Raw genomic sequence first — 27,603 nt, forward strand, 5'->3', positions numbered from 1 at the left:
ATTTCTACATAGCTCAATTTGTACTTAAGTAATATCATGATAAATAAAAAATAACTTTAGAAATAGCTGAGATTCCTTTCTCACATTCTAAAAAAGTTCTATATGTTTCTCAGTTTAAAAACTAATAAAACAGAAAATATTGTTCTACATTATACCAATACATTAAAATACACCCTGATGCCAATGCAAAGACAATGGATACGGACATAACATGGTTTCTGTTCAGTTGGAAATACATTTTTATTTGGAAATCTTTTTATTTTCCTACTAGTAAGTTTCCTAACTTATTTGAATACAAATAGTAGCAGCTAATTTACTGATGACACACTAAATTTAAACCATAGATATGGAGACAATAGCCCACAATGATGAATTTCATCCATTCAACTGAATGGTGCACCAGTTCAGTTCACAATCGTGTTCTATGAGTATGGAATGGAGTTTCAAGTTGGTTGATTTAGACAGAGAATCATATCAAGGAAAAAGTGAGAGGATCAAAAAGAACAGAATCAATACCCCATTATTGAAATTGTCAATGAAAAGAGTCAAACTCTGTAAAATATTTGAAAAGATTTATTCTGAGTCAAATACGAGTGGCCAATGGCCCATGACACAGCCCTCAGGAGGTCCTGAGAACAACTGCCCAAGGCGATTGAGCCACAACTTAGTTTTATACATTGTAGGGAGACACAAGACATCAATCAATACACATAAGACGTACATTAGTTCGGTCTGGAAAGGCAGGACAACTAGAAGTGGGAACTTCCAAGTCATAGGTAGAGTCAAAGGTTATTTGTTTGTTTTTGTTTTTGTTTTTTGAGACAGAGTCTCACTCTGTCACCAAGGCTGGAGCGCAGTGGCGCGATCTCAGCTCACTGCAACTTCCGTCTCCCCGGTTCATGCCATTCTCCTGCCTCAACTTCCCGAGTAGCTGGGACTAGAGGCACCTGCCACCATGCCTGGCTATTTTTTTTTTTTTTTTTGTATTTTTAGTAAAGACGGGGTTTCACCATGTTAGCCAGGATGGTCTTGATCTACTGACCTCATGATCCGCTCCGCCTACCTCGGCCTCCCAAAGTGCTGGGACTACAGGCATGAGCCACCGTTCCCGGCCAGGTTTTTTTTTTTTTTTTTTTTTTTTTCTTTTTTCATATTGGAAATTACTTGAGAAAGTTAAGTTATTGTCTAAAGACATGGAATCAATAGAAAGGAATGTCTCGGTTAGAATAAAGGGTTGCAGAGACCAATGTTTTTATCATGCTACCTCCAGGTAGCAGGTTTCCGAAAACAGATCGCCTGTGTTTCTTATCCGAAGTAAGGAGCCTCATGTCTGGCTCCCCGAACTAGTTTTTCAGGTTAACTTTGGAATCACCCTGGCTGAGAGGATGTGTGCATTCAGATGGTTGACAGGCTTTGACTTTTATTCTCGGTTTGCAAAATGCAAGTGAATTCAGTATTTGTGTTGTCAAAACTTAGCACTGAAACTGACTTTTGAATCAGACACTATAAATGGACGGAGCCTGGCTGCGGGCCTGGAATACAGTAGTGGAACCCTTTTTTATACATTGATGGATGAATGCATGAGATTTCTAGTTAATTATTTAATTCAATTGCTTATCCATCAAATGTTGATTGAGCATTGGGTAATGATGTATGACAGACACCATACGGGTCCTGGAAGTATAAAAATAAATAGGATATGAGTATTCTCTCTTGCAGTGTTTCTGATACTGCTGTTCTAGATTTCTGTAGTCTACTGTGTCTGGCTGCTGACACTGATATCTGGTTGCTCACTACAGGAGTACGCAGAATTTCATGACTAGAAAAATATAATCTAGATATTATCTGGAACACTGAATAAAAGCAGGACTATATTTTTCTCTCAACAAAATGCATTTATTTACACTTTATAATGTTTATAAAAGTGCTATACTGCAGATATTCTAAAACCAGAAGACATTTTTCTCAGTTTAATTTTTAGGAACAATTAATATTTTTCTGATACTAGACATTTTCTCATTTTAATAATTCAAAAATGGTGTCTGTTTTGTGTTATAAGTGGCTCTCCATAGAAAATTTAACTTGTTTTTTCTCCTTTCTTTTCTCTTTCCAATAGTTTTACCTAGCCACACTTGTGGAAATCCTGGAGAAATCCTGAAAGGTGTTCTCCACGGAACGAGATTCAACATAGGAGACAAAATCCGATACAGCTGCCTCTCTGGCTACATCTTGGAAGGCCATGCCATCCTGACCTGCATTGTTAGCCCAGGAAATGGTGCATCGTGGGACTTCCCAGCTCCCTTTTGCAGAGGTAAAGTGCTACAAGGGGGCTGGTGAGCAGACTCCAGGGCAGGGCAATGGCTTTGGAGCTGCTTTTATAAAAGTTTCCACTTAAATGAAAAGATGACATGTTGGGCGGACTCTCACTATGTCAGCTTATTCTGCTCCTGAAAGCAATATTGCATGTTATTACTATGTAAGAAATAACATGTAACATGTAATAACATTTAATATTACATGTTACTAATATGTAAGTAATAGCATGTAATATGTCATAATAATATATAATATTACATGTTATAATATGAAAGAAATCATGATTGGGCCACATAAAGTCAATAGCAAGTTTAGGACTTGTGATATGCTTTGGTTGTGTCCTCACCCAAATCTTATCTTGAACTGTAACTCCCACAATTCCCACATGTAGTGGGAGGAACCTCGTGGAAGGTAATTTAATCACAGGGGCAGGTGTTTCCTGTGCCATTCTCATCATAGCAAATAAGTCTCATGAGATCTGATGGTTTCAGAAAGAGGAGTTCCCCTGTACAAGCTCTCCCTTTGCCTGCTGCTATCCATGTAAGACATGACTTGCTCCTCCTTGCCTTCTGCTGTGATTGTGAGGCTTCCCCAGCCACGTGGAACTGTTAGTCTATTAAACTTCTTTCTTTTGTAAATTGCCCAGGCTCAGGTATGTCTTTATCAGCAGTGTGAAAAGGAACTAATACAGTAGATTGGTACCAGGAGTGGGGTACTCCTGAAAAGATACCAAAAGATGTAGAAGCGACTTTGGAACTGGATAATAGGCAGAGGTTAGAACGGTTTGGAAGGCTCAGAAGAAGACAGGAAAATGTGGGAAAGTTTGGAACTCTCTAGAGACTTGTTAGATGACTTTGACCAAAACGCTGATAATGATAGGGACAATGAAATCTAGGCTGAGGTGGTCTCAGATGGAGATAAGAAACTTGTTGGGAACTGGGCCACAGGTGACTTTTGTTATGTTTTAGCAAAGAGACTTCTGCCCCTGCCCTAGAGAGCTGTGGAACTTTGAACTTGAGAGAGATGATTTGGGGTATCTGGCGAAAGAAATTTCTAAGCAGCAAAGCATTCAAGAGGTGACTTGGGTGCTGTAAAGGCATTCAGTTTTATAAGGGAAGCAGAGCATAAAAGTTCATGAACTTTGTAACCTGACAATGTGATAGAAAAGACAATCCCATTTTCCAAGGAGAAATTCAAGCCAACTGTAGAAATTTGCATAAGTAATGAGAAGCCAAATGTTAATCCCCAAGACAATGGGGAAAATGTCTTCAGGGTATGTCAGAGGTCTTCACAGCAGCCCCTCCCATCACAGGCCTGGAGGCCTAGGAGAAAAAAATGGTTTTGTGGGCCAGACCAAGGGTCCCCATGCTGTGTACAGCCTAGAGACTTGGTGCCCTGCATCTTAGCCGTTCCAGCTGTGGCTGAAAGGAGCAACACAGAGATCAGGCCATGGCTTCAGAGAGTGTAAGCCTCAAGCCCTGGCAGCTTACACATGGTGTTGAGCCTGCAAATGTGTAGAAGTCAAGAATTTGGGTTTGGGAACCTCTGCTGAGATTTCAGAGGATGTATGGAAATTCCTGGATGTCCAGATAGGAGTTTGCTATGGAGGGTGGGTGGTGGGGGTGGCTCTTGGAGAACCTTTGCTAGGGCACTGCAGAAGGGAAATGTTGGGTCAGAGCTCCCCCACGGAGTCCCTACTGGGGCACTGCCTAGTTGAGCTGTGAGAAAAGGGCCACCATTCTTCACATGCCAGAATGGTAGATCCACTGACACCTTGCGTCATGTACCTGGAAAAGCTGCAGACGCTTAATGCCAGCCCATGAAAGCAGCCAGGAGGGAAGGTGTACTCTTCAAAGCCATAGGAGCAGAGTGTGGGAACTCACCTCTTACATCAGCATGACCTGGATGTGAGACACAAAGTCAAAGGAAATAATTTTGGAGCTTTAAGATTTGACTGTCCCGCTGGGTTTTGTACTTGCATAGGGCCTATAGACCCTTTGTTTTGGCCAATTACTCCCATTTTTGAAAGGCTGTATTTACCCAATTCCTGTACCAGCATTATGTCTAGGAAGTAACTAGCTTACATTTTATTTTACAGGCTCATAGGAAGAAGGGACTTGCCTTGTCTCAGATAAGACTCTGGAATGTGAACTTTTGAGTTAATGCTGAAATAAGTTAAGACTTTAGGGGAGTGTTGGGAAGGCATTGTTGTTTTTGAAATGTGAGGACATGAGATTTGGGTGGGGCCAGGAACAAAATGATATGGTTTCACTGTGTCCCCACCAAAATCTCATCTTGAATTACAACTCCCACAATTCTCACATGTTGTGGGAGGAAGCCACTGGGAGGTAATCGAATCATGGAGGCAGTTCTTTCCGTGCTGTTCTTGTGATAGTAAACAAATCTCTCAAGATCTGATGGTTTTAAAAATGGGAGTTTCTCTGCACAAGCTGACTTTGCGTGCTGCTATGCATGTAAGACGTGGCCTGGTCCTCCTTGCCTTCCACCATGATTGCAAGGCTTCCCCAGCCACATAGAACTGTACGTCCATTAAACCTCTTTCTTTTGTAAATTGTGCAGTCTTGGGTATGCATTATCACCAGCGTGAAAACAGACTAATTCAACTTATTATTATATCCCCCAAATATCCAAAATTGTTTTCATTCTATTTTTCAATCTTCATGGATTTCTGCCTATTTTCATCACCTCTTGTTGCAGGATTCAAAGATTTGATGCCAAAGTTTATGTCCTTCTAGCCCTGTTGCCTCTGTTTAATCTTTTGTTACTAAAAATTACAAACACTCCTTGACAATTTAATATGTATATTTTAAGAACTCTTTCAACACTCTCAGACTTCTCAGATAAGGTGATTGTAAGTTAGTGCCCTCTTCCAAGTGCCATTGTCACATTTCAGAGCAAGATGAGAATTCCTTTACCTGGAGCACTGCTGTTCTCACATTTTCCAAAAGTATTATTTTACTGTTCCAATGACTTTAGAAAAGAGCACACTTCAACTCTTAGGTTTTGACTTTCCTAAGAAAAACTCATCTTTTGAGTACAAAATTAAAAGTATAGGTAACATTTATTGAGGTCTTAATGAGATGCCAGAAAAAGTGCTAAACACTTCACTTGGATTATACCATTTAACTCTCATAAGAAGCCACAAATACAGTAATTATTAACACTCATTTAAAAGGTAAAGAAATAGAGTTTTAATTTCCAAAAGGTTCCAGAGATGGTAAATGTTAAGACCCAAACATAAATCTGGCTTTTAATCTAGGCTTGAAAGCATGTCAATTCACAGGCTCCACTGCAAGTCATCATGTGACATTGTATTATTTCCTTCAGTATGCTTTTAGTTTATCCTTTGCTAGTTATTGCATATTTGCCTATTTTTTTCTTTTTTTGTAAAATGTTATACTCTTATGAGATCTGCTTGATGCTTATTATACTCGTAATGACATATGATGACCACGACTACTACTACTACTACCACCACCCCACAAGATAGTATGTATTGTCCACTTACTCTAAGCCAGCCATTACTTTAGCAAATTTAATCTTCATAAGTAGGCATTTTATTTAATATTCAGATTATAGGTGGGGAATCCGGATGTTAGGTAGGAAAAGTGACTTTCTCAAGGTGTTCCTGCTGATAGGTGTTGGAGTTGGGATTAATCATATTCAAATTATTCCTCTGTCCTAGACAAATTCATATGATGATGACTTCCTCCTCTAGATGCCCATTATTTCTTCTAAAATGCTCATTTTCTCTGCACATTCCTGAAGTTTATTATGTCCCTTTTCATTTTTTCTTATTATTATTAATTACTTTTCATCTTTATGTTGTCAAAATAGTGGTGGCCTCAAAATCTAAACCTATATCCCATTTCCCTTGCTTTCCACAGATTTTTCTCAAGTAATTGATCTCACTTAAGGACAGTCCCATTGGGCATCCTAAATATATTCTTTCTTCTTCCTTATTTCTACCATTATTTCCATTACATTCTCACTCTCAGAAAAAACAAATCAAAGTGACTCTGGCTTTGTTCTCTTTATTTACTTTATAATAGATCATGTAGATCTCAAGTCATGCTCTTTTTTTCCTTTCGAAGTGCCTCTGCCTTACTTCGATTTCTACATATACTGTACTATTGTAGTTATGTATTTCCCTTCTCAACCAGACTGGCTTCAAGTTTGTTGAAGGGGCCCCCATGTCCAGAATGTCAGTTGTCATCTGTATTAGTCCATTCTCATGCTACTACAAAGAAATACCTGAGACTAGGTAATTTATAAAGAAAAGTGGTTAATTGACTCACAGTTGTGCATGGCTGTGGAGGCCTCAGGAAACTTACAATCATGATGGAAGGCACCTCTTCACAGGGCAGCAGGAGTGAGAAGTGCAGAGTGAAGAGGGGAAACCCCTCATAAAACCACCAGATCTCATGAGAATTCACTCACTATCACAAGCACAGCATGGAGGACCCACCCCCCGATCTAACCTTCCCCCACAAGGTCCCTCCCAAACACATGGGGAGTAGGGGATTAGAATTCAGATTACAATTCATGGTGAGATTTTCAGTGGGGACACAGCCAAACCATATCATCATTCTGCTTTGTACTCCTGACTCACTCTCTCCTAACATCCGTCTTCATCCTAACCTTTCTTTTGTCAGCCAAACCACTTTGGTGACTCAACAAGAATAAAGTACAAACCTACAACATGGCTTCCTTATATGCTCCTTACCTCATCGTAACTAAATGGTGCAATTCCACCTGGTAGTGTACCCAACATGAGTGTAAAGCTTTTCGCTCTACAAAGCTGTGTTTTTCTGTGGCTGACCTATCCTGGCTGGCCTGAGAACTATCTGCTTCTCTGTGTTCCTCGATATCATGTGGTTAGCTTGCTATCTGTCATGGTGGGACTACACCATAAGAATTGGGCAAACACTGCAAAGTAGGTTTTCAGTTTGTTTGTTTGTTTGTTGTTTGGTTGGTTTTTAAGGAATTCGCTCAGCAGCATACCACACCATGCCAAATTCCAAACTTTTGCTCAGGTTTTTACACTGCCACAGAGTCTCCCTATCATCTCCCTACAGCCATAAATCTTACTCATTTGTCAACTTCAAACTTAAGTCTAAATTTTGCCTTATCATTGCAACCCCTTCTTACAATTTCTTTAAGGAAAAAAAAAAGCCCCTTGGTCTCTCAGATAGCATGTATCTGATTGCAATTTTATATTTTGAAATGATGTCTTGAAGGTGTTAGCTTGTAAATTCCCAGGAGATAAGATACCACCAGTAAAATTGTGAGTGGCAGTATCCTTAGTTCCTTGTGACATTAAAACTTGGCCTGTGTCATGAGTATTTTCCTTCGTTGTTTACTGCTTTTTTACTCACAGATCCTCCAATGGTTTTCTTCTTAATTGGAGGATCTTTAAAATTTCCATAATCATATCTGTAGTCAAAGTTGGCATAACAGTCAGCTAAGTGTCTTTCCGATGCTGCCACCAATGTAGTGAATTGCAATGAGATCAATGTGCTTTCATCACAGGAAACATTGTTCTTCTGTATTATAGATTATTAAATTTACATTTAAATTTTGCTTTTTTCAATATGTGGTCTAGTATGACGTCAAAGGGCATTCAATTACATATTATTTTATAAAACAAATTTGAATGATGCAGCACAGTTTCTCATGGATTTGGATAACTAGATTATAAAGAAAAAATGATCTAATTCTTGTAAATGTGTAAATGTGACATATTTATGAGAGATAGAAATTTCAGCCATATGGAGTGAGATAATTCACATGAATGAAATGAGTATATATTCTGCTTCCCCAAAGTTCTATTCATACTTATTTATTTGCAGAAATTGGTTGAAGAGTTAGTTTTTTTATAGAGTTCCTAACAGTAGCATGACTGTCTCCTACAACGATCTTTTGCCAGTGTTATAAAAGTTTATCATTTATTCAAACTGGCAAGATTTTCCCGAATAATGACACCTAAATGTATTATATATGTAGCCATGATGTTCTTTAAAGAAAAAGGTATAACTGTATATTTAATTAATAGAAAATAATTAGCATAGAATTAAATGAGAGGCCAGTCACCTTTGCTTAGAACTGTGTCCCTTAAACAGGGAACAAGCATCACATTGACATAAAAAATGAGACCTCACAATTTCTTTTTCTGGAGAGGTAATCTTTCAATTATTCATTATTCTTGAGTCTTTTAACTTAATATCTGTATCTTTCTTAATTCACCTTATTCATTGTATATTATTGCCATGTTCTGCCAGTCCTTAAAAGGATTTGCTGTTTCATTTCTTACAGGCATGATGTCTGTCTAGGGGAGAAATATGAAAAAGGAGAAGAAGAAACTAGATAGTTTCAATGAAAAATGCTTTTGTCTCTTGATTTAAACGCCTTCTTAATTTGCTTTATGTTTCCTATACTTTATTATTGAGTCGTAAATTATTAAATCATAATGGTAGAGCCTAGGATAGATTATATATTACTTTGAGTTCTGGGTACTACAGGGAGATAGAGGATCCAATCCAAAACAAAGGTATTCTTCCCGATTGGAAAACATGAAAGATGGTCCACTGTCTGGATTTTGGATAGGGGCATACAAGAAGGTAGAAAGGAAGTAGGTAAATATTTGTATTCAGAGAATCCTCCTCCATGAGAAAGCTAACATCTGATCCAGAACACTTCCCAGGGAGAGGGTGCGTTTCTTCACAGGAGCTCACATCCATGGGAAATTACAGTCTCAACATCTCTTGCAGCCCCTTCGGTGTTCCCTTTTACTCCATTGTTCCAATTCTGAATCTTAGTTTTGTGAGTATTAGCTTGATCTTACCCCGGCTGCCTAATTCTACCTATGTAATCACCGAGGCATCAGGCCATTTGAACCCAGCCAGGCCTAGCTCAGCCCAATCGTACCTCAGACAGAGATTCATGCTCCCTCTCACCAGAACACCACCTTTTTAACATGCCTTTATTTATTCTATGATGGAACACTGTTTTAGCAAACCTTACTTAAAAAAAACAATTCTCAACCGCACTGCAGAGCTGAGATCCCTGAAGTCATACTCTGGAAGTTCCCAGTCACAAGCTGTCATAAGCGACAACTGTTTATGTATGCTGCACTTCACAGAGTGGCCTGCACTAGCATCCTCTGTGCAACTCCAATGAACCACCTTGGGAAGGCATCCAGAAGTCACATTTATGTGATGTCTCCTTGGGAATAGGCTGAGGCCCCTAAATGCAAGATCCTGCTTGTGCCTCAAAGAACCTTAAGAAATGGGCAGGGAAAATATGATTATTTCTGTAATAAGGGTGAAAAAATAAAGTCTCAAATTGACTTGACCTCTGATTTAAATTTCTGACTTGGACATTGTAACAAGTCAGCTATAGTTTTAGTGGTCTCTTCCCAACTTTAGTAGCATTTAAGTTAAGTAACATATGAACATGGTTAAAGAATTTAGTAATAAAGAAAGTTTTACCATGAAAACTTCCATCAGCGTATCCATATTCTTTAGCCATAGAATCAATAACATTTAACCATTTCTGGTTTTCTGTCATTATTGTCTTTTATCTAATGTGTTTGCATTATTCTTTGTGCTTTATCCATTGTGAACTTTCTCAATTGACAGCTTGATATGAGTATTATGTTACATCACTTCTGTTTCCCATGTCTTGTTACTATCCATTATATTTAGGAACTAGAATAATATAGTTGATTCTTTATGCTGTATTTCTTTAATTTTTGGTAACATCTCTTGTCTTTCCATTTAGTAAGATGTGAATATCCTTGCTTCTACTCTTTCTAGTATATTTTCTCTCCAGTTTTGTCCTCTTTATTCTCTCAATTGCAGTAGAACTTTTGCAGTATCAACTATGTTAGCGTTTGTATTTATTAAATAATAATAATGAAGTTGCTGTTAAGGTATCTAAAGGCTGCTTGTAAAAGTTGAAAAGCAGTAAGCATTCATAGTTTGGTAAGTGCGTGAATATTGCTCACCACAGAGCCAAGCATATGCCCGTAATTAGACTTCCTCTTCTGTGATTCTGACATCACAGTCCCTAATACTACTCAACCCACAGTCCAGATGAGCGCTGGCTTTGCCTCAATTATCCATAATGAAGTTGTAATTACTTTTGTTTCACATTTGGACCAGGGCATTCTTGTTCTGCTTGTTTCATTAATGCAGTATTAATGGGCTCAAGCAGAAATATTATTTGCGCATGTTAAATTCAAAATGCGTCTCAATGATGGGTAGTTGGTTCAGATATTTTTATGGGCAGCGGTGATTTGGAGATGGCCACCTTCCACATCTGACTTCCCTGAAGGTCTCCAGCCTGCTCCATTCCGCTGGCTGAAAAGGAAGAACTTGAGTTGTGATGGGCAGGTCCTGCACACATTCATGTACGTCTCCTGCACACCTGCTGCATTAGTTGAACCTCAGCCATGAGGCTACATTTCACTGCAAAGAAAGCCAGGAAATGGAAGCATCTGTGAGCTCAGGAAGAAGAAAAACACAGATTTGGTAAATGACTACCTGTCTTTGCCATACTGCTATTTATTTGTCCTAAAATTTTGAATTATCCTTGTTTTTCTCTTGTTGCTTAGTTGCACACTTGCTTTCATCACAATAATCCAGGTATTTTCTGCTTCTTAACTATCTGAATTCTTGCTCTGAATGAACTCTGTTCTTCTTTCTGAAGGCCACTGATTTGTTTCTCTAACTTACACATGGTTACTTAATATGTGGAATGCAATCGTTTTCTGTAACTCCTAAAGTTTCTAGTTTACTGTTCATCTAGTAAGTTGTCATTCACCACAGCTTTTCAATATCCCCCTTGCCTTCATTGCCCCCAAATCTACCACGTTCTTCTCCTGAACACTCGCCCAGAGGGTTCCAGAATGGTTTCTAGGACTAGGACTATTGCAAAGCAGTACCTTGGAGGCTTCCCTTTACTTGTGCCTTCAATGCGCACCCTGTTTCATGACAACTTCCTGTACCTCAGTTTCACCTCAAACGTTTTCCAAATGTTTTCCAAATATTACTTTGGAAGGAAGTCTTTAAACCTGAGCATGGCTGCAAATGTCCTTGTCTGCATCCGCACTGACGGAGGTATTGGCTACGTACAAAATTGTACATAGAAAATATCTCCTCCCATAATTTTTACAGTGTTGCTTCATTATTTTAAGTATACTATTTACTTCTGCAGAATTGGAGGGGTGTGCAATAAATAACACTTCTCTTCCTTTTCTGAGATCTGAAATAAATAAGAAATAAGCAAATGAATAGTGAGGCATAGACCAACATAATCAGCACCTTTATTACCAATAACCATGCTATTGTAATACATATATATATATATTCCATACACATTCATATATATGTGTGTGTGTATACATGCTCCCATACATATTCATCTAAATATTTATATTAAAGAAGGAAAAATATAGGCAATTGGACTTTCCAGTGTTGGACTCCAGAATTAGACAGACCTAACTATCCTTTCCTAGGCAGCACTTGACTGAAGCTAGTTGAAAAAAATTAAAGATCAAAAGAGCCAGTCAGCTTTGTTAATGATCTGGGGGAGTTTGTCTTCCTTCCAAGCTAGAGAGGGGCATGATACTATTTCATTGTTATCTCTGAGCCAACTAGAGTCCAGGGTCTTTAGTTTCTTTGATTGGGTTTTATCAATAAATGGCTTTTTCATTTGTCACTCAAAATAAAGATGATTGGGGAAGGGATGGGGATAGGTAAAGGGAGATTCCAACAAAACATAGAGGAAAAATAATAGTCACTCGGGAGAAGTTTTGCAGGCATGCATCAAAAAAGAAAAGGGATGGGTAGAGAGAGTTTAAAGAGAGCAGCTGCACATGATAAGTCATTTGAGGGGATCAGGATAAGACGTAGCATGAGGATGATCCCAGGTGCACCTGCTCAGAAGGAGCTGATCCCAGCTGGAGCATCCGCACTCTATTGAGGATGATGCTGGGGATGTAGGAGATTCAACTGCCACACACATAACCAAGAACAGAGCAGTGCTGTCCACTGAACATATAACACAATCCATAATGTGAGCCACAGATGAATTAAAAATCCCCAGATGCTACACGACAATGTGAAATGAAACAGGTGAAATAAGGTTTAATAATGGATTTTGTCAACCTGATATATCCAAAAGATTATAATTTCAATGCAGAATCAATGTAAACTATAAGTGAAGTGTTTTGCTTTTTAAAAGATGCTAGTTTCAAAATCTGATGTGTGTTTCAGTTATGCCATTTCTTAGTGCTGACCAGCCACATTTCACATGCTCATGAGCCACATACACTCAAGACTTCTGTGTTGAGCCTCAACTTTAAACTTGTTTTATCATCTGTCCTCATTATTGCTTATGCTTGTAGAGCTCTGATGCTGTCAGTGGGTTTTATTCTCACTTATGTTGTAGGGTTGAATAAACAGATGCAGCTTAATTATAAAGACTGATAAGACAATGGGTCTGAGATACAAAAATCCACGTCACAATGTGATGGAAATTCTTCCCTTTAGCTTTCAGCAATTGCTGAAGCATATTTGAGTTGAATAGGACCAGAGAGCAGAGTCTGTTTTAAAATTAGTTTAGGCAAAAGATAAGAGTGAGCTAACTCTTGATTAATCTAAAAAGGCTTCTCAAAAGAAATCTCCTTTCAGACCTTTTCTCAAGGTTGGAAGTAATGACGTCGGGTCTAATGAGTGAAGATTACAGAAGACTTTTGAGGAACATGTGGATTCGCTGGTGGAGTAAGATGAAAGCAACTTTGTTGTATGTTCCTGGAATAAGCAAGAAAAAACACAGAAGAGTGATTCTAGGGACCTAGCAGTTATGATCTCTTACCACAACAGAATTGGAGGCCTTTCTCAGACTTCTCCATCTTGATTATGTATTCCTATCTTGATTATGTATTCTTCTTATCTGAGATGTTCACGAATCCAAAAAGCAATAGAGGTGAGATCTGGACCCAGGCAGCCTGACCCTAGAGGTCACAAAACCAGTCCCTATGCTATAATATCAATAGAGCATAGAAAAAGTAAATATTTTGAACAGATGTCATGCTCAGTGTCAGTATAAGGATTAGATGAAATTCAACATCTTGCAGTCTTGAGCACAGAAAGAAGGGGATTAAAGTGCTTGTCGTGGTGAAGCAGCTTATTCAGCAGCTGTGCACTGTCACCTGGGGCAAATCCCGGTGCCATCAATTGGGCATTGTGTGTCTTTGGTCAGTTTATTTAATCTCTCTGGCCTCGAGATTTTTATCTGTATAAAAGTGCCTACTTGAGAAATCTGTTGTAAAGATTAAATGGCATAACCCAGGTAAAATGGTTAGCAAAGAGTCTGATGCATAGAGAAACTAAAAATATCAGCTACTATAATTACTCTTTCTACCTACTCTCCCTTCCACTCTTAAGCACAATTTTAGATTTTAGAACTAAGTGCGCAGAGCAAAATGGCAAACAGTTTGAAAGGAAATTCATGTAGACTACAGGATCTCAATATTGGTAGCTCTTAAATAAAAGTTTTTTTTTTTTTATTTTTTATTTTTTATTTTTTTTTATGAATTACTGATACTGTTTAGAATAAGAACCTAGCAGACTGACTTGAGGAGAGAAATGGCTTGGGGCTCAGGCAAAAGGAAAAGAGTGCCTAGTGAAAGAAAGGCCTGTGTGGCAGTGCTACACACCACCACTTGGACAGAAATAGTGGGAAAACTACATCTACAACAGGCACATTCATACCCACGTGCATGTAAATAACTGACAGAGCAGGAGCACCATTATCTCGGACAAACTGACACTATAAGTTCCAGCTCCCTTTCTAACTCCATGCATTTCAAGGAAATCACTTCTCTTCTAACAGCAAGCAGCCAGCAAGAGCAGACAGTAAAACACAGACAAGATAGCTCAGGTGCAGAGGGAATGGGGAATGTCTCTTCGGTAACCACCAAACTTCACACTCATGCAATGGGCCCCAGTAAAACAGTGGGCCCTAATAAGCACATCCCCTTCCCTTTAGGTACATGAAGATAGGGAAGCTAAAAGCAATGTTGGAGATGTGCCTGCAGCTTCAGGGAGATATATGGGAGCAGACACAAAACTCTCCCTTCCAGATAAGCAAGACAGAGACACAGAAACATTCCAAGACTGTGATAAGCTCTCCTGCCCGGAATCCTTAAAAACTCTTAGTCTGTAAGAGAGAGTAGCTCTGACCTAACTCAGCTAGAAGCCCCTCTTGAGTTTATCTCCAAAATAAACCTGTCTTGGACTGTTGAGCTATTTTTTGTGTTTCTTTCCTTTTTCTTTAATTCTTGCAATAACATGACCTAGTACAGAAATAGGTATCTAGCAATAGTCCAGATACAGATAATTTATAGCAAATGGAGTAGCATCTGTCTCAAAGTGATGGAGATTTCAGCTTAGTCACTACAATTGTAGATTTTAAGAAAGAAGCGTGATAATCAGAGTTAAACAGAAAGCAGTCACAAAGTGTCAGGCAATGTTTACATGCCTTACATATGTTCTTGTCATTAACTTTCATGACAAGTCTGGAAGTTATATATTATCATCATCCCTCTGGTTTAGATGAGGAGACTCCATCACAGAGGAATTCAGTGACGTAACTGAAGTCCCACACTGTTTGTGGGGAAGGCAGAATCTGACCCTGGACACTTTGGCTACGGAGTCCATGCCACGGCCCCTGTCACATGCTGTCTGTTCCCTTCTAACTCATGAGAAAAATAAATATTTCTAAAATAACCTAACTTAGAATTGAGAAACAGATATTGGAACTTGAGAAACATATGCTTGACCCCTGAAGAGTTTGAGTGGGGCAGGGGGTGCTGGTTGCCTGGAGAGACTCCTCTTTTCTCATCAAAGCAGGTAACATGGCTTGTACCAGAGAGAGAGAAAGATGCTGGGATTCGGCTGCCTCCCCTTCCTTCACCTGCTGCTTGTGCAAGGCAGGTGCAGCTGTGTTGACAGACCTGCAGCCACTCAGGGATTGCAAACTGGGGGAGGACAGGAATCGAGGCAGGAAGGTGCCAAGAGAGAAACGTGATGGCAGGTCCTCAGCATTCTTTGTGGATGAAAATGAATACACATTTCATTTAAGCCAGGCACTGACAAAAATGGCAAAAGATTGTAATCCCAAAAGGTATACTCTCAAACACCATAATCCCAAATGTTGAAATCGCAAAACATCAGAATCCCAAAAATATAATTCTGGAAAAATATTTTTAAATTTTATAGAAGATATGTATTTATTTTTTACAAAGGGTTTATTTCAAAAAAGACATAAAAACACACAAAACACTGTAGAATGCTTTATGCAGTACAATAGGCTATAATAACCGGCTTATTTTTGCAAGCATAGATACCCACACTAGTGACAGTTGTATGAGTATAACAGGTATGAGTGGACAAACCATACTCATGAAGCAATGAAGCAAAATGCAGCATGTATAAATGCATGCCACTATAGTTGCCAATTGTGTGCAACCGGCTTTATGATTGGAGTCATCAGAAATACCGTGATGAGCAACCTAAGTCCTTTGATCAATTGAAAACCATGATGGATCACCACCAGATAAAGAGTCACCCAAACAACCGAGATCGCCAGAAATTTTATCTTTCCCAAATGCAGATGTACAAAGAGGACATCTCTTCATTTATTCAGGAAGTTTCAACCTTTGTACCATATGCACGCACAATGCTGAGGCACAAAGTCAATGCTGTGACCACGCAATTTTTGGAGTCAAATTTGAAAAAAAATTCTTAAAACTAATGAGGAATCTCTAATAGTTTCTACACAACTTAGAATTAGAAATGAGGTGGCAGCCCAGTGGCTCACGCCTGTAATTCCAGCTCTTTCGGAGACAGAGACAGGTGGATCATCTGACGTTGGGAGTTGGAGACCAGGCTGACCAACAATGAGAAACCCCATCTCTACTAAAAATACAAAATTAGCTGGGAATGGTGGTGCATGCCTGTAATCCCAGGTACTCAGGAAGGCTGAGGCAGGAGAATCACTTGAACCTGGGAGGCGGAGGTTGTGGTGAGCCAAGATCGCGCCATTGCACTCCAGCCTGGGCAACAAGAGTGAAACTCGGTCTAAAACAAACAAACAAACAAACAAACAAAAAACAGAAATGATACAGCATTTGATATTAGAAATGATGAGAAGATGAATTAGATAGGCTTGAATTGTGAAAAAATAGTGCTGACAATTTAAAATAGTGGACAATCTTTAAAAAAGAAATCTAGAAGGAAGGTTCAACTTACACAAAAGTGTATTGCGGGGGTAGATATGGACAATTGCATGGAGACCATCCACCAAGGCTGACTGAACGCCACAGTCACTAAGTACATTCTGAAGTCTTGCCTCCACATGAATACCTGCTTTTGTTCTTTTAGGACGTGGCTCTCCTTTCTGAAAGTCTTCTATGATTTCCGTTATTGTGATTTCAGGGTTTTAGACATTAGGGATTTTGACTTTAAGAAGTTTCATCTTTTGAGATTTCAACAATTGGGATTATGGCATTTGGGATTGTGTTTTTCAGGATTGTGAACCATACCCAACTAAAATCACCGTTCTTGGTCTTTGACAGACATGACTTCCAGCAACCTCATGGATGTTAAACAAAACACCACAAAACAACAACAACAAAACCCAACTCGACACATAAACTTAGGTCAAGAGAACCCTTAACCTAAGGAGGGCGGTTTGGTTGTAGGGTCTTCCTAACATGTTACTTAAAGGCTAAATCTATTTTGCTGAAGCTCTTGCTTTACAGAGTAGGACAAACCAAACCTGTAGAAGACAAAGCAAAGAGTTGTCTATTTACCCAAATAATTTTCCTCTTCTGGGGAAAGGCTTTTTAGGATTGAGGGCTGAGAGAATCTCCATCTTTTCTCCTCTTTCCTTCTCATAGCCCCAGATCCTTCACTAAAACTCTGGACCTCCTTGTCCTCCTGGAAGCTTGCACTCTTGGGCTGAGGCCTGAGACCTGCAGAAGGCTCAGAGACAGGCTCAGTGCAGCTGCAGGGTCGCACATCTGCTCTGCACCTGCTCGGTCATCTCCGGAAGCCAAGTGAGGCAAGAGGAACTTGCAAAATGTTTGAGAGTCAGTTGGTCAGTGGTTTATGATTCCCCATTTATTTTCTGTTTCCATCCCCTGGAATCTTTTTAGGTACCTATGAATTACTACAGCAGGAAAGCAAAGGGAGTGGAGAGATTGCATGACTAAATGTTTCACTTAGACTAATCTTCTCTGGCAGGTGTTATGTTATGAACTTTTCATGCTTTTATGCAATCCTGTCCAACATGTTTTATATTAACTTTTATATGAGCCCATCCCCAAATTTCATGGTAAGTATTAATGGGTAGATTTTCCAGATACAGAATCAAATTCTCTGGAGCTTAGCTGTCATGTCCAAGGCTGAAAGACAGTGGCTGCTAAAGCCAGCTCTGACTTGGTGCTTTTCTACACTTCCCTCCAGCTGCAACCTTCTTTGAGGCAGCTGAAGAGACATTTTGTTGTTTGCTGCCATTTGTTTGTTTCTGTTTTGCTTGGAAGCATGATCTGTAAACCACAGGAAACAGCAGCATATGAACCGTTATTGGAAACTTAAGCCACTTGCTGAATGAAGTTTCACCCTTGTTTTTGTCTAAACACATACATTTAAGATAAGTATTCACCTAAACATGTCAAAACACATTGTCAGTATTTTGCAACAGTTTTAGATAAAATGGGATGTAGCAGCTGTCTTGAGTTTTTTTTTTTTTTTTTTTTTTTTTAAGATTCAAACTGATTTTTATCTATTTCAAGACAGTTGTATTTCTTGGAGAATGAATGATAGTCATTGGGCCGGGATGCCACTAAATAAAGTAGCAGTAGCAGTAGCACTGATACCTTTAATAAAACGTGCTAAATAATGTATGCCTATTGTTTCATTTAGAGCTATCTGAAGCTGTGGATTTCTTTAATTGTTAAGCCTTACATAATGTGACTGGAAATGGCAATATGTCACTCACCAGTTCTTTATGAACTGTCAGTCAAGGTTTTTAAATCATAGGCATTCTGCTACTAGTAATGAAAAGGCAGGCAAACTAGGAAAGACATAGCCAGAGGGGAGGAGAAGAAAGAGAAGTCATGCTTTTTCTGGGTGCCTATAAATTCTGTGATATTTAAAGCACAGCTGTGTTTTTATCAATTATGTTACAGCAGTAACATTGTAAACTGAATCTTAAATGATCTGTCACCTCAGGACAAGAAATATAAAGTAAGATTGAATGGGACAGTTTTTATATAAGAAACCTAGGATTAAATTGTTTGAGTGGTTTTAGACAATTTGATTTTAAGCACTTTCCTTGCATACTTTGCAATAAACAACTCCAGTGTAAATACTATCAAAATTAAAATAAAACTATTCAAAAAAATCATTCTTAGATTGTAGAAAACCTGGTCTACATGATTTGCATCTTTGCTGTGCTACATTTCCTGCCAAGCATGTTATTCACATTATCTCATCCCAAACAATCTTGTAACCAGCTTAAAAAATAATCACAAGTGGTTCTGCCCATTATTTTCAGCTTCGTGGGTTACTTTATAGTATTTTTAAGATTCTTTTATTCCATGCAGGTACCATGTTAGGTTATAGAGCTGTAAAGATGAATGTGTCTGGTGCCAGAATGAATCCATGCCCAGAATGCCCTTCTTTGGGCAGTAATGTGAAGTGTTTAGCAGTGAGGACTTTGTCATTCTAGCTCCAGCCTCATCACCAGCTGGCATAGCTCAGACAAGCTACTTCCTTGCAAAGCCTCAGGCTCTGAATCTGTTAAGTTGGGCTAATATTACTTTTAATCTCACAGGACTGATAAAGATTAGATGAGATGATCTGGGTGCTCAATACCAATAACTGCTGTTAGGATCACATCGTGGTCCTTGAAGAGTAAGAATGGACGGGGAACAGAGACCAAAAGAAGCCAACTCAGTATCTAAAAAGCTTCTCAGAGGCTGAAGTCACAGAACAGAGAACATTTATATTTTCCTTGAGAAGATTAGTGTTAAATCACACACATTTCTACGTTCATTGACATAATTTGATTCTTAGTATTATACAAATTATTTTCTCTCTATAATTGAATGTAACGAATGTTTCCCATGTTCACTTCGACACACAATGCCATAATTAGTGTCTCTGTACATATCGCACTGCTTTTGTTGCTTCTGTTAGATTATTTCCTAAGGAAAAAATTCTAGGAATTGTTTATGCTATGTGAACTTGCTGAATGAATTTCTAATGATATTGCAGTTCACCACAATTAATATAAGTTTGGATACTTGCATTTCTTTTTAATTTGCTGAGGTTGAAGGCATTGAAATGATGCTCCAAAGTTGTTTTCATTGCCTTCGATTTCCAATAGACATCAATATTTTTCCATATGTCTTTTTACTATTTGCGTCTGTTAATTCTTTCTTCCAAGGAACATTTGTTGAGGACCTGCAAAGTATTAGATACACTTATCAATCAGGGCCAGTAAACATTTTTTGTCAAAGGTCAGATAGCAAATATTTTGTTTTCATGTCATATAGTCTCTGTTTCAGCTCCTCAAGTCGGTCAATGCCGAACAAAAGACCCCATAGACACCACCTAAACAAATAGACTGGCTGTGTTTCAGTAAAACCTAGTGTATAAAACCAGATACTGGACTGAATGTAACCCACAAGCTATAGTTTGCCAACATTAGTTCCAGCTGCTGGGGCTACAATATGAACACAACAAAAAAGAATTCCATTCTTTACAGAAATATTTTAATGGGTGGAGACAGCATAAACAAATGAGAAGCAACAGATAAACTTTGCTGTCTGTCCTATTGAAATAAGTGTTTGGAAATGCTCTCATTAAGAAGCTGACATATAATTAAGAGCTATGGCGACCATCTGCCTGGTCACTGCTTGGGCAGGACTGTCCTGGTCTCATCACCTAAGGTCTCATATCCTGGAAACCCCTCTGATAATGGAAAACCAGAGTATTCGGACCTCTAGTGAGGGGGACAGAGTAAGCCCTGTGAGAATATCAGAAACATGGTTCCGATAGAGGAAACAACCGGGTGTTTGGCCATGAAACAACAGTGTATGGTGAGTGAATGAAGAATAGAGCAACGGGAGTGTGGCCTGAGCAGATGGGATAATTGGAGGGTTGTAGGAGAGACGGTCAGGATATGAGAGGGGAAAGGTCCCAGAGGATCCCAGAGGATAGGAGTGGGCCCTGTAGATCAGCCTTCGGACTTTAACCTCTATGCTGAGCAGTGTGGGAGCACAATGGGGAGATCCGAGAAGAGAAAGGGCATCGTGTGATACAGCATTTAAGAGGATTACTCTGGCTACTTAATGAGAAAAGAACATATGCTAAGAAGGAAAAAATAAGAAAACCTGTTAGAAAATCATTACAAAATGAAGATGAGGGGTGGTGTTACTTGAGAGAGCACAGCAGCAAAGGAGATTGCAAGACACATTTGGATTCAGAACGCCATTTAAAGAAAGTGCTGATGGAATTTCCCTACACAGTGGTTGTGCCACATGAGAGACGTAGAAGAGTCATGGATGGCACTGTGCGTCTTCTCGTGCAACACTGGAAGAATGGAGTTAGCATTTATTGAGATGGAGAAGCCTGCGAGAATTGCAGATTTGAAAATGGAAAGATTGAAGGAATCATTTTAGGGTTAGTAAATCTGGATTGTTATTTAGACATCATATGGAGTTTAAATAGGGAGTTGGATAGATAAAGCTGGAATTCAGGAGAGATTCAGGGAACTGAAGGACACTCTGAAAACCATCGACATATAGATGACATAGTAAGACATGAGGCCTACTGAGGGGAGGAAGGAGGTGGTGAATGTTGAACGACTACTTACCAGGTACTGTGTTCACTACCTGGGTGTAGGGATTATGCATATACCAAACCTCAAAACACAAGATTTATGCAAGTAACAAACCTGCATGTGTACCCCTGAAACAAAAATAAAACCTAAGAATAAAAAATAAAAATAAATAAATCCACGCAACTCGAACTGCATGAGATCAACAAGGCAATGAATGAATGTATTTAGGAAGAGAAGAGGTGAAGAGACTGAATCTTGGACATCGTACCAAGAATTGGAAGATGAAATGACACTGGCATGATGACTCAGAAGAACTGGCCAATAAGATTAGAGAAAGCCTGAAGAGTAGTGTCTAAAGAGACGAGTGAGTAGAATGGCATAAAATCATATACAGTCAGCCTTCCTTACCGGTGGGTTCTGCATCCACAGGTTTAACCAACTGGGGATGAAAAATATATATTTTTTAAATCTAGAAAATGTTACATTGTGGCTATGTCTACAATATAACTAGGCATATGATGGCTGCATCTGTATTGACCATGTACTGACTTGTTTCTCCTTGTCATTATTACCTAAACAATACAGTATAACAACCATTTCTGTCACATTTATAGTAGGTATTATAAATAATCTAGAGATGATTTAGAATATATGGGAAGATGTATATAGGTCATATGCAAATAAAATTCCATTTTATATAAGGGAGTTGAGCATTGTGGATCCTGGAACCAATTTCCAATGGATACCAAAGGATGACTGTGCACACATTATTCCTGTGTAATTTTTTTTGTTTTAATATCGTACTACACTTATATAAGATGTAACCACTGGCAGAAAATGAGAAAAAAGTATGCCGATAACTCTACTATTTTGCAAGTTCATGTGACTATCCAATTATTTCAAAATTTAAAAGTTTAGGAAGTGTAGGAATGAAAGGGATTCAAGGATGAGGAAATGGATGAATGTTAAATGTCATTGAGATCTTGAGTGAGATGAATCCTAGGAAGTCACTCTTAGATTTCTGGCCATGGCTGACATATGGGCCTTATGCAGGGAACCCAGGAGGGTAAAACTCTGACTCAAGTGGGTTCAAGAGAGGATGGGACAAGGTTAAGGACTGCAAATATGGACATCTTTGAGACATGTTGCAGCGAAAGGAATTTCAGAATGTAAGGCTAGAGGGGAATGTGGAGTCTTGAAGCAGATATGGAATCAAAAGGGAAGTTTACAACCTTTTTTTGAAGGGGGACAATTGGAGCATGGTTATATGCAGAGAGCAGTTCTCCACTGAAAAGACAAATAGTCGTTTTGAAAGAGAAAAACCTGGTAAAACTTTGACTTAAAAACTTGATCAGAGATGAAAGGTAGAATACAAACAGGGGTACCCGCTAGGTAGAAATATTTACAGGAAAGATATTTTATAAGTAGGGATCAAAACTAAAGGTGATAGATTACAAAAATTTCTCTTTCATTGCTTCTATTTTCTTTGTGAAATGGAAACCAAAGTCATCAGGTGGCAGTGAGGATTTGGCAAGAGATGCTGGCAACTTTAGAAGGAAGAAGGCATGAAACAGTCATCCCTCAAAAAGGCAGCAGTGAACAGACGCAGAAAGTGAAGCAGGATTGCTGGGCATTATTATGGGCCAGTGTAGGGTTATGGCCAGACATGTAAAGCTAGACCTTTCAGTATGTTTTGGTTTTGGAATTCCTCCAGCTGCTTTTACTTGCGTGGATAAAAAAGTGGACTTGGCCTGGACGGAAACCAAAGGTGTTTTACTCTGATGATGGCAGAGTTATGGGGAATGCAAGGAAGTTCATTAGGCCATGAGCCCTAAGGATGGTGAGACAAGAGATGAGGACATGATGGGGACAAGGAAAGGAAAGTGAAGAAGAGGCAGGGTCAGGGAACTCTAGGTCCCATGGGTCAAGGAATTATTAGAGTTTAGGTGTTTGAGTAGGTGACCTGGTATGGAGAGTTGGGGTCTGAGAATGGAACATTCAGAACTGCAGGTGTGGAAGATGATCCCTTACTGGCAGTGAGAAGATGGAGGGTGATGATGGGAATGGTAATGGCGTGGCTGACGTAGAGTTGGGCTGTTGGAAGAGAGGGGAGAATTAACCAAAGAGCTTGTGTTATTCCCAGGATTACCTGTGTTGACATTGAAATGAGCAAAAATTTGGGCAAAGGTAGAGTTGAAGAGGCTGACAGTGGGCCAGAAGTTTAAATCTTCATGGAATAGTGGAGTTCAAGTAGGGGTTTGTAGATGACTACAAGACAGAGGGTGCTAGATTCTCATGGCAAGAGACTCAAAGCTGGGCACATGTGGAAGGAAAGAATAAAAGTCACCTAGAAGTAGCCATGAGATGCATGTAGCTGGGCATGGGGTCTGCCAGCAGGACTGGTGGACATGAACTACGGGTGTAAAACATTGGCAACTGAGATGACTTCAGAGAAGACATCCGGGTTTCCATCAGGGGAGGAAGGGAAGGAAAATACGTCAGAAGTAGTTGAAATGTAGGAAATTTTGCTTATAATTGACTTTCAGTTTTTGAGGAAGTAATAGAAGACATTCAGGAGCATAGGAAGAATTATGATTGGGGTCAGAAAATAAGATGTGTAGATCTTTAAGGGGATGAGAGTTGGAGGGATAAAGGGTAACCCAGGAGACCAGGGCTTTTTGCAGGGACTGTTGTAAAGGAAGACAAAGGATGTACAAGAGTACCCTCTTAATGGTCTCGGCATGAAGTAAGTGGGGTTGACTCTATGAGAACAGGAGGGAGGGGGATGGAGCAGGAATGGTCTGTGTCTTTGAGTTTCTTTCATTGTGGCCCCTGGAGGAGTGAGCACCTGTGGAGGTAGCCACATCCTGACCACCAGCTCTTTGTGGCCCTTCCTTCCTAAATAATCTCTCCTAGTATTACAAACTATTATATTGTGTATGTGGGTGTATTTCTTATTTCTTTCCTGGATATTTCCCCATGCAATTGTAAAAACTGAGATGGAATTATACATCCAATTGTATACCCTGCGTTTTATAAATTTAACATCATAACTTAGAAATTCACTGAAGGAATGTTATAAATGCTTGGTAAACACATTTGATGATCCTATGGTTTGAATGTATCATGGCTTATTTAATGATTTATCTGCTGTTGAATATTTAGATTATTTCAATTTTTCTTTTTGATAAGCATGGCAGTTTGCCTCTAACTAATGTTTTATTCTGTGTTTTAAATTATGTCCATGAGATAGGTTTCTAGCAACATTTATGCCTACGAAAGGGGCATAAAACTTTTAGAGTTGAGAAATACAATTTTCTTAAAAGTCTGAAATTCGTTGGGAGGAAATAGAAATCCGTTCATTCTGATTTACACTTACATTTAGAATTATTTTCCCCACTTACAGAAATAAGTAGATTCAAATGCCTCTTTCCTTAAATGCCTTATCTTCTTCTTGGATTAACTCAATGGCATTCAAACATCTTTTAGCTGTACCATCTTTTCTTCAAATGCAAGATTTTATGATAACTCAATAAAGGAAACAGATTTTTTTTTTTTTTTTTTTGAGTCGGAGTCTTGCTCTGTCGCCCAGGCTGGAGTGCAGTGGCACGATCTCCACTCACTGCAAGCTCCGGGTTCACACCATTCTCCTGCCTCAGCCTCCCGTGTAGCTGGGACTACAGGTGCCCGCCACCATGCCCAGCTAATTTTTTAAAATGTATTTAGTAGAGACGGGGTTTCACCGTGTTAGCCAGGATGGTCTCGATCTCCTCACCTCGTGATCCGCCCGTCTCAGCCTCCCAAAGTGCTAGGATTACAGGCGTAAGCCACCGCGCCCGGCCTGGAAACAGATTTTTAAAAATAATTGCTCTGATGGAAATTTGGTATGGGCACCAGACCTACCCACTGACTCTTTTGCTGTTTGTAAACATTAACTCTTTGACATGGAAGTCATAGGAGCACAGTTTAGAACATGCGGAGTCATGTGTTGTGTACTAACTTTAACAATCAAGTATTTATCTGTAACTTTCAACAATAACTTCAATTTTTGTTCTGCATTATGTGTAAACAAGAGAGGGCTGAAATTTTAAATAGCATGTATTTAATTATATCACCACATTTCAGATTCCAAATAAAAAAATTATAAATATATAACACTATTATGTTAGTGTCTGAAAACTTTGCTATATTTTAATGCTTATTAATACCCATGGAATAAAATGAGCTTCCATTATATTAATATATCACCTGAAAATTGAACAGAATACTTGTGTTTGTTTTAATAATTACATATTTTAATACGTTTTATATGTTATATGTGGTTTTTACGTTAATGATGGAACTTGAACTAATTTTTCCAGCTGCCCTGCAGCTTGCTCATGTTTGTCTTTTTAAAAAGTTTTGCTGTAACTATTTTGTTTTTTTCCGCCTGCTTGACTTCATTTCATGCAGCTCTGGTGAGTTTAAAAACAAAGAAAAAGCCTCCTGGACTTGTGGTTTTCCTGCTTGCTGAAAACAAGCAAAGCAAAAACACAGTAGTAAACCTCCTATGAATTGCTACAATTATGAAATATTCTTCTTGGTAATTAATTTTTATCTGAAATTTCACTCTACTAAGAGTTCTTGAGGCAGTTCTTACAGATTATTTTTTTAAAAAGTCATTCTTAAGAAAGCCACATCACTCTATAACTAAATTAGCGTTTCTTCTTCTGTTCTTAGAGAGGATATGGTTTGATGCCACGCATAGCCCCCTAAATACATTTTGTCATAGTCCCAACATTTGCTAAAGACAACTGAATAGAGGCTTGTTTGCAACTGATATAACTATAGGAGAGCCAGAGTCATTCACTTTTCATTCACTGCATGAAAAAAAAACAAAAAACAAAAACAAAAACAAAGGAAGAAAGAATATTTCCTATCAGGCTGCCTCCTAGAAACAGGTGCACACGTGCAAGAACAGGCTCATAAAGCTTGCATTCCATTGCTTTGCAGTCAGCAAGCACAGAGAGGTAAAGCATACAGGACGGAGAGGCGGGAAGTACTCTAGGTGAGTGCTATTTTAAATATGGTGGTCAGAGAAGGTGGGCAGGAAAGTGGCTTGTGAAGGGCTCTGAAGTCAGCCCAGGAGATGCACTTCTCAGGCAGGGTGGTCAGTGCAAAGGCCTTGGGGCAGGAACATAGGTGCCCTGGCCCTGGGAAGCAGCGTGGCTAGACCCAGTGAGGAATCCAGGAAATGGGAGCCAGGGAAGAGAGGAGCCAAAGGAGGTGGAGGATAAGGAGCAGGAGAAGCCAAGGTTCCAGCTCACATAATGCCTTTCAGGGCCTGCTTTGGTTTTATTTTGAGTGGTGATTTGAGTAGTTCACAGCTTTGAATAGAAAATATACAGAAGGCATGTTCTATGAAAGTGGGCATCAGTGCTTGATTTTACTGAGAAATACTAAAAGTCGTGGCCGGGCGTGGTGGCTCACGCCTGTAATCTCAGCACTTTGGAAGTCCGAGGCGGGCGGATCATGAGGTCAAGAGATCAAGACCATCCTGGCCAACATGGTAAAATCCCATCTCTACTAAAAAAAATATAAAAAACTAACCGGGCATGGTGGTGGCGCCTGTAGTCCCAGCTACTCGGGAGTCTGAAGGAGGAGAATGGCAGGAACCCGGGAGGCGGAGCTTGCAGTGAGCTGAGATCCCGCCACTCACTCCAGCCTGGGCGGCAGAGCGAGGCTGTCTCAAAAAAAAAAAAAAAAATGTATATATATATATATATATATATGTATGTGTGTGTATATATATACACACACACACACACACTCAAAGTCCTGGGTTCTCTCGCTCACAAAAGAAATATGAATGGTGATATAAGATATAAGCCATGATAACTAGTGGTGAGTTACTTCTCCTTCCAGTCTGGACTTCATTTTATAGAAAACAGGTATCGTGACATTGCCATCTGCATGTGCAGATTAAAAGGAAGAGGACAGAAACTAGTGCTGTTCCCTCTCTCGCTTTACCCATGGATTTGACAAAGGGAAGGATCAATTCTAAATAAAACTAACATCCCAAGAATTTTACCTTTATTTATTTATTTTTTGTGAAGGCAGGGCCTCACTCTGTCACTCAGGCTGAGTGCAGTGGGGTGATCTCGGCTCACTGCAACCTCCGCCTTCCAGGTTCAAGCGATTCTCCGGCCTCAGCCTCCCAAGCAGCTGGAATTACAGGCATGGACAACCACACCCAGCTATTTTTTTGTATTTTTAGTAGAGACGGGGTTTCACCATGTTGGCCGGGGTTGGTCTCGAACTGCTGACCTCAGGTGATCCATCCATCTCAGGCTCCCAAATGCT

General features: G+C 39.3%; 1 protein-coding gene across 1 annotated transcript in view; it reads left to right on the forward strand.

The window, feature by feature from the left end:
- Positions 1–27,603, forward strand: part of CSMD1 (CUB and Sushi multiple domains 1) — a 2,063,566-nt gene that overhangs the window by 963,094 nt on the left and 1,072,869 nt on the right. Inside the window, exon 4 of the mRNA XM_026453909.1 lies at positions 2,117–2,311. Coding sequence (XP_026309694.1) covers positions 2,117–2,311 — 195 coding nt within the window. The remainder of the gene's footprint in view (positions 1–2,116; positions 2,312–27,603) is intronic.

The sequence above is a fragment of the Piliocolobus tephrosceles genome, chromosome 7 (assembly GCF_002776525.5).
Source record: "Piliocolobus tephrosceles isolate RC106 chromosome 7, ASM277652v3, whole genome shotgun sequence".
Classification (NCBI taxonomy): Eukaryota; Metazoa; Chordata; class Mammalia; order Primates; family Cercopithecidae; genus Piliocolobus; species Piliocolobus tephrosceles.